The sequence below is a fragment of the Bubalus kerabau genome, chromosome 3 (assembly GCF_029407905.1).
Source record: "Bubalus kerabau isolate K-KA32 ecotype Philippines breed swamp buffalo chromosome 3, PCC_UOA_SB_1v2, whole genome shotgun sequence".
NCBI classification, from domain to species: Eukaryota; Metazoa; Chordata; class Mammalia; order Artiodactyla; family Bovidae; genus Bubalus; species Bubalus kerabau.
Genome location: NC_073626.1, coordinates 59,739,522 through 59,747,207, shown reverse-complemented (window position 1 = coordinate 59,747,207; position 7,686 = coordinate 59,739,522). Strand labels below are relative to the sequence as shown.

Genomic DNA, 7,686 nt, shown 5'->3' with positions numbered 1-7,686 from the left:
ACATTCCTGAGTCTCGATTTCCACATCTGAAAAAGGGGAGTTGTGTTTGCAAGGCTATGGAGATTAAATGTACTCATCCTTTTCACAAATCGTTGCTACTTACCCTGTGCTGGGCATTTTTTTCTGAGTACTCAACAAAACAAATCCTTCCCTCATAAAGCTTGTAGTTTCATGAGGCAAGCAAGTTGACTATACACTGATAATTACAAAATCTAATATGGGAGAAAATATAGGGTGTGGTAAAAAAGGTTTATTTAGAGGTATAACTTAGATGGTGGAGAGGTGGTCAGGCGGCAAGGCCTGAGGAGGTGCATTTAAAGTGAGAGGAGCAAGACAGGTAGGATATAGGCAGTGGAGCAAAGGAAGGAGAGAGGTTTGTAGGCAGAGGGGACCTTACAGGCCTTTGCAAGAGACAGTGTATGTCACAGGGCATGGTTAGAGATGAAGGCAGGGCACACCGTTTGTGGGACCCGAATGTGAAGGCCAGATGAAGGAGTGTTAATTTCATTTTAAATGTAATGAGAAGCAATGATTTTACATAAGGGTGTAACACGACTTATGCAGGTAAAAAATGTCTCTGAGGGCAGCATTTATTCAGTACCTATTCAGTAATTGCTGTTACATTCACGTGGGCTTTGCTCTGTAGTATTTATTGAGTGCAGTCTCCCTGGGTCACAGTTTTTCTCTAACCCAAACTCCTGCTGCCTTCTGTTGATAAGCTCAGCTTCTTCTCCTATTTCAGAGCGCCTGACATCCTCAACTCCAGGGGCCACCCTACAGGAGACATGTGCCAGTAAACTCCTGACCACAATTTCTGACTTTCCAATTCCTGCCACACTTACCCATGTCCAGGCCTCCAGGATGGTAGGAGATAAGGAAAGAAAGATAGGCCAGAGCCAGCTTGTGAAGGGTTGCTTTGAGCCTAAGGAACTTGAGATTTATCCTACAAGCATAACAACGCAGCCCTGATGCTGGGACTTGCTGCTGCCTCTGCTTGCTCTTCCAGGGTCTTCTTCAAGCTCCTAGTCATGCTTTAGAGTCTGGCTTGTGGCTCAGACGGTAAAGAGTCTGCCTGCAAAGAAGGAGAACCAGATTCGATTCCTGGGGTGGGAAGATCCTCTGGAGAAGGGAATGGCTACCCAGTCCAGTATTCTTGCCTGGGAAATACCCTGACAGAGGAGCCTGGTGCAGGCTGTAGCCCACAGAGCCTGAACATGATTGAGCTACTAACACTTTCATTTCACTTTTGGCTTTTGTCTCTTCTAGGAAGACTGCCTTGGCAAAGAAGGTAGTTAATCATGTTACATATTGCATATAGTTCTTGGTGCTCTTACACTGCATAATCAATGCTTTTTTGTGTGTGTGGTCTTCCCTATAAGACCACAAACTCCTTGAGAGCAAAAACTTGTATTCTTAGTGCATCCTCAGTACCTGACATAAATGATTTCATTAAAATTTGACTTTGTCAAGTTTTTTGAGTTTTCAGTTTCCACTAAAAAGGAAAATACCCTAAAAAGATTGGCACATTGAAAGTAAATATTGGTAATTTCCTCATATAATTATCTAAAATTGTGTTACTTTGCTAAAGTTTATCCAGATATCTTTGCTCTAAAAATTGGCATGGGGTTTTAAGAAAACTTTATATTTTTCTTTATTTTAATTTGATTCAGTCAGTTCAGTTGCTCAGTCATATCTGACTCTTTGCAACCCATGGACTGCAGCCCACCAGGCTTCTCTGTCCATGGGATTTCCCAGGCAAGAATATTGGAGTGGGTTGCCTTTTCCTTCTCCAGAAAATAACAGTTTTCTATTGAAAAGAAGTTATGTAAATGCAGTCAATTTTATTTATAATTTATTTATTTTGTTCAGTCACTCAGTCATGTCTGACTCCCTGCTGCCCAATGGACTGCAGCACACCAGGCTGCTGTCCTTCATTACTATCTCCCAGAGTTTGCTCAGATTCATGTCCATTGAGTTGATGATACTATGCAAACATCTCATCCTCTGTCTCCCTCTTCTCCTGCCCTCAATCTTTCCCAATATGCGGGTCTTTTCCAATGAGTCAGCTCTTTGCATCAGGTGGCCAAGGAATTGGAACTTCAGCTTCAGCATCAGTCTTTCAGTGGATATTCAGGACTGATCTCCTTTAGGATGGACTGGTTGGATCTCCTTGCAGTCCAAGGGACTCTCAAGAGTCTTCTCCAACACCACAGTTCAAAAGCATCAATTCTTCAGCGCTCAGTTTTCTTTATATGAAAGTTTTCCCAACTCTCACATCCATACACGACTACAGGAAAAACCATAGCTTTAACTAGATGGACCATTGTCAGCAAAGTAATGTCTCTGCTTTTTAATATACTGTCTAGGTCTGTCATAGCTTTTCTTCCAAGGAGCAAGCATCTTTTAATTTCATGACTGCAGTCACCATCTGCAGCAGTTTTGGAGGCTCAGAAAATAAAGTCTGTCACTGTTTCCACTATTTCCCTGTCTATTTGCCATGAAATGATGGGACCAGATACCATGATCTTAGTTTTCTGAATGTTGAGTTTTAAGCCAGCTTTTTCACTCTCCTCTCTCATCTTCATCAAGAGGCTCTTTAGTTCCTCTTTGCTTTCTGCCATAAGGGTGGTGTCATCTGTATATCTGAGGTTATTGCTATTTCTCCTGGCAATCTTGATTCCACCTTGTCCTTCATCCAGCCTGGCATTTCACATGATGTATTCTGCATATAAGTTAAATTAAATAAGTAGGGTGAAAGTATACACCCTTAACGTACTCCTTTCCCAAGTTGGAACCAATCTGTTCTATGTCTGGTTCTATCTGTTGCTTCTTGACCTCTATACAGATTTCTCAGGAGGCAGATAAGGTGATCTGGTATTCCCATCTCTTTAAGAATTTTCCACAGTTTGTTGTGACCCACAGTCAAAAGCTTTAGTGTAGTCAGTGAAGCAGAAGTAGATGTTTTTCTGGAACTCTCTCGCTTTTTTGATGATCCAACAGATGTTGACAATTTGATCTCTGGTTCCTCAGCTTTTTCTAAATCCAGCTTGAACTTCTGGAAGTTCTCGGTTCATGTACTGTTGAAAGCTAGCTTAGAAATCTTGAGCATTATTTTGCTAGTGTGTGAGATGAGTACAATGTATGTTTGAACATTCTTTGGCATTGCCCTTCTTTGGGATTGGAATGAAAACTGACCTTTTCCAGTCCCGTGGTCACTGCTGAGTTTTCCAAATTTATCGGTGTATCAAGTGCAGCACTTTCACAGCATCATCTTTTAGGATTTGAAGTAGCTCAGCTGGAATTCCATAACCTCCACTAGCTTTGTTTGTAGTGATGCTTCCTAAGGCCTACTTGACTTTGGACTCTAGGACGTCTGGCTCTAGTTGAGTGATCACACCATCGTGGTTTTCTGGGTCATTAAGATCCTTTTTGTATAATTCTTTTGTGTATTCTTACCACCTCTTCTTAATATCTTCTGCTTCTGTTAGGTCCATACCATTTCTGTTTTTTATTGTGCCCATATTTGCATGAAAATTTCCCTTGGTATCTCTAATTTTCTTAAAGAGATTTCTAGTCTTCCCCATTCTATTATTTTCCTCTATTTCTTTGCATTGATCACCAGGAAGGCTTTCTTATCTCTGCTTGTTATTCTTTGGAACTCTGCATTCAGATGGATATATCTTTCCTTTCCTCCTTTGTGTTCTGCTTCTCTTATTTTCTCATCTATTTATAAGGCCTCCTCAGACAACCATTTTGCCTTTTTGCATTTCTTCTTCTTGGGGATGATTTTGATCACTCTCTCCTGTACAATGTTACAAACGTCTGTCCATAGTTCTCCAGGCAGTCTGTCTATCAGATCTAATCCCTTGAATTTATTTGTCACTTCCACCGTATAATCATAAGGGTGTATTGATTTAGATCATACCTGAATGGTCTAGTAGTTTTCCCTACTTTCTTCAATTTACGTCTGAATTTAAAATATCAGTTTATTGAAGTCTCATTCCTACCTGTGCCATCTCACCTTTTTCCTCCAGCTACACTAGATTACCTTTTTTATTAGTTTATCTGTTGTCCTTTCAATATTTCTTTATGCAAAAACAAGCGAATATGAATGTATTTTTATATAAAAGATTGTCTTGTGCTCTTTCGCTCATTTGTGTCTGATTCTTTGCGACCCCATGGACTGTAGCCCACCAGGCTCCTCTGTCCGTGGAGTTTTCCAGGCAAGGATACTAGAGTGGGTTGCCCTTTCCTCCTCCAGGGGATCTTCCTGACCCAGGGATCGAACCTGCCTCTCCTGTGTTTCCTGCACTACATAGCCTAAAATATACACACACTTTAATTCTTCACTTTTTTTAATATGAAAATTTATCCTGGAAATATTTCCAAGTCAGTAGTTGATACAGATATTCCTTAGTCATTCTTGTGGGTGCAGAATTTTTTATATACCATGATTTATTCAGGTAGTCCCATACTGCTGGATGCTGCATTCTAGTCTTTTGCTTTCACAAACAATTCTGCAAAAAATAAACCATCATTTCAAATTAGCACAGATATATAGTTAGGCACACATGTGTATATATTTGTATGTGTATGCATGTTACATACAATATCTGTATCTTCCTATGTTAGGTACACACACACACACACACACACACAGGCTTCCCAGGTGGTACAGTGGTAAAGAATCTGCCTACCAATGCTGGAGACTCAGGAGATGTGGGTTTGATCCCTGGGTTGGGAAGATCCCCTCAAGAAGGAAATGGCTACCCACTTCAGAATCCTTCCCTGGAGAATCCTATGGACAGAGGAGGCTGGCAAGCAATAGTCCATGGGGTTGCAGAGAGTCAGACATGACAGAGAACATGCAGCAGCAAAATAAATCTCTTACACATATGTATGAGATTCTTAAGATTTAGACAGTTACATCAAGAGTAAATGCATCTGAGATTTTGATTGATAATTCCAGAAATTCTTTCCTAATGGTTATTTCTGCACCTACTAACAATGTTTGAAAGTGTCCATTTCTCCATAGCCTCCTCTCCAACAGCATGTTATAACATTTTTGCATTTTGCCAATCTGATGGTGAAGCAGTTATATCTCAGAGTAGTATTAATTTGCATTTTTACTAGTGAAGTTAGCACCATTTTAGATGCTATTGATTTAGTGGCTATGCTATTGGGTTTTTTTCTGTGACTTGTCCGTTCATATCTTTTGGTTACTTTTCTATAAAGTTAGTCTTTTTCTTCTCTATTCCTAAAAGTTTTTAATGTATATTGAGAATGTAAGCATTTGGTCTGTGCTATGAGTTGGAGATATCTTGCCTATTTTGTTATGTTTGTTTTTAACTCGGCTAATGGCGTATTTCTGACATGCAGAAGTGTTGATTTCATTTGTATTTACTTTTAACTGTTAGCTTTTCCAAAATTTGAGTCACAGTTAAATAGTTATGATAGGCCCTGGGCCCGGAAGGGTGATGCGGCTGGGGCTTCGCTGGCCTCACTATGTCTGCCATTTTCAATTTTCCGAGTCTGTTGACTGTAATCTTGCTGCTTATATGTACCTGTGCTTATATCCGATCCTTGGCACCCAGCCTCCTGGACAGAAATAAAACTGGGTTGTTGGATATATTTTGGAAGGGTGCCACAACTGGTGAACGGAAGAGTCCTTATGTTGCAGTCTGCTGTATCGTGATGGCCTTCAACATCCTTTTCATACAGCAGCTTGGAAAAATGCCAGAATTCTTCAGTCGCCATCAAATTTAAATATGACAAAAAAGGACTGATCTGCCGAAAATAGTGGAAAGAATGGTTAACCCTTTTATCTCTGAACATTGAATGAGCTACACTTTCAGCTGCTGTTCTCTATTTTTGTTATTGGACCAATGTTCTATATAAATAATTAGGATGGAACATTTAATACTCAGAGTTGAAATGTGTCTGTAACAATCAACCTCAGTAATGTCGCTACAATATGACATTCTGCACACGTCATTCTGTTGTGCTAGATACCAGTTTTTAGTGAGGTATCTTTAAGGCCCATAGTAGAAAACAAAATTGGTAAATTATTCAAGTTCCTTTCACTGTGATTTGGAAATGCTAAATCTTTATAGAATGAGACCTTTTTTTCAGACTAGCTTTTTTATTGGGAAAAAAAAAAAAAGGTTCAATTTGTGTTGGTAAGGATTGTATTCATATTTATAAGGATTGCATTCATACTTAATAATGCTGGCTTTCCTCTGGCCATACCATTTTGAGCATTAACCAGAGTACCTCTACTCTTAGCAATCTGTAGTTTATTACAGGTGTTTAAACTATTTAAAACAAGCTTATGTAGTTCTTAAGGAGGAAGATAGATGTGACTTAAGAGAAAATGTTAAGACTATTGAGAAAATGCTCCTATTTAACATAAAATAATTCAGAATACCTGACTGGTGTTATTATCTCTGAAACCTCTGGTTAAGTATGGATAAATGTCTTAAGCAAAAATTTGACCAGCTGTCATTCTCCAAATAAGACTACATACTTGGAGTAAAAAGAGCTAAGCTGAACAATTACAGAATGATAATCTTGGATGTGTTTTTCATTCTTTTTAGTGTTAGGTCTGTACATTTTTAATTACCCCAAAATACAAACTGTATTTTTGTTTTTTTAATAAAAATAAATAAATAGTTATGATAAAATACTTTCCCAAAGTTTTGCTGTTTTCTAATACTTCTAAATTTCATTTTCTTACATTTAAATCCTTGATCCATTTGGATCTATTTGTTTAACTTGATACATAGCATCCGTGTGGAATCTGCCTTATTTTTTCCAACTTGCTACCCAGTTTTCCCAATACTGTTTATTAAAAAGTCTATATTTACTGTTTGATTTGATGTGCAGTGTTCACAGTACACTAAATTCCCATAGGTATTCAAGTCTATCTCTGGACTTTCTATCCTATTTGATTAGTCTGTCTTTTCATGAGCCAATCCTATAATTTAATGATTGATGCATTATAGTATTTTTACACTGGTAGGAGTAGTACCTTTATTGCTCATTATCAGAATTTTCCAGATCATTCTTCTTTGATCATTTATTTTTTCCTGTGCACTTTAAAATTGGTTTATCTAGTTCCAGAAAATAATCCATATTTTTACTGTTTGTTCTTTGATAATTTAAAAAAATCGCACATTGCTTTATGATATTGTCTTCCCATTAAAGAACACAATACATCTTTACATTAATCTAAGTTAAATTGTATTCACTGCAATATAAAATTTAGTTAATAGTTTCAGGTGTACAACATAATAATTTGATATAGTTGCTTGGCCAAAAAGTTCATTGAGGATTTTCCCATAAGATGGCTTTAGTAGCACTTAGTCTTCAGCTTCATTCAAAACATTTTATTAGATTGTATTATGACAACTGTCATATTGGCATGCATTTAAAAAAAAAAACAAAATTGGCAAATTTTTTGTAGCTGTTTTATTATTGACAATGGAAGAAAAGCAAAATTTTTAGCATATTATGCTTTGTTATTTCAAGAAAGGTAAAAACACAACTAAAACACACACAAAAAACGATTTTTGCAGTGTATGGAGAAGGTTCTCTGAGTGACCAAACATGTCAAAAGTGGTTTGTGAAGTTTCATGCTGGAAATTTTCACTGGCTGATGCCCCACAGCCAAGTAGACCATTGAAG

General features: G+C 37.9%; 1 protein-coding gene across 1 annotated transcript; it reads left to right on the top strand.

Moving 5' to 3' along the window:
• Positions 1-5,462: 5,462 nt before the first annotated feature.
• Positions 5,463-6,165, top strand: LOC129647669 (protein kish-A-like). The gene has a single exon (XM_055574714.1). It carries the CDS (start codon positions 5,506-5,508, stop codon positions 5,764-5,766), a length of 261 nt encoding a protein of 86 aa, XP_055430689.1. The 5' UTR covers positions 5,463-5,505; the 3' UTR covers positions 5,767-6,165.
• The last annotated feature ends 1,521 nt before the right edge of the window (positions 6,166-7,686 follow it).

What these genes read in the sequence shown, in the direction of transcription:
- LOC129647669 (XM_055574714.1), top strand. Translation starts at nt 5,506, where the DNA reads ATGTCTGCCATTTTCAATTTTCCGAGTCTGTTGACTGTAATCTTGCTG.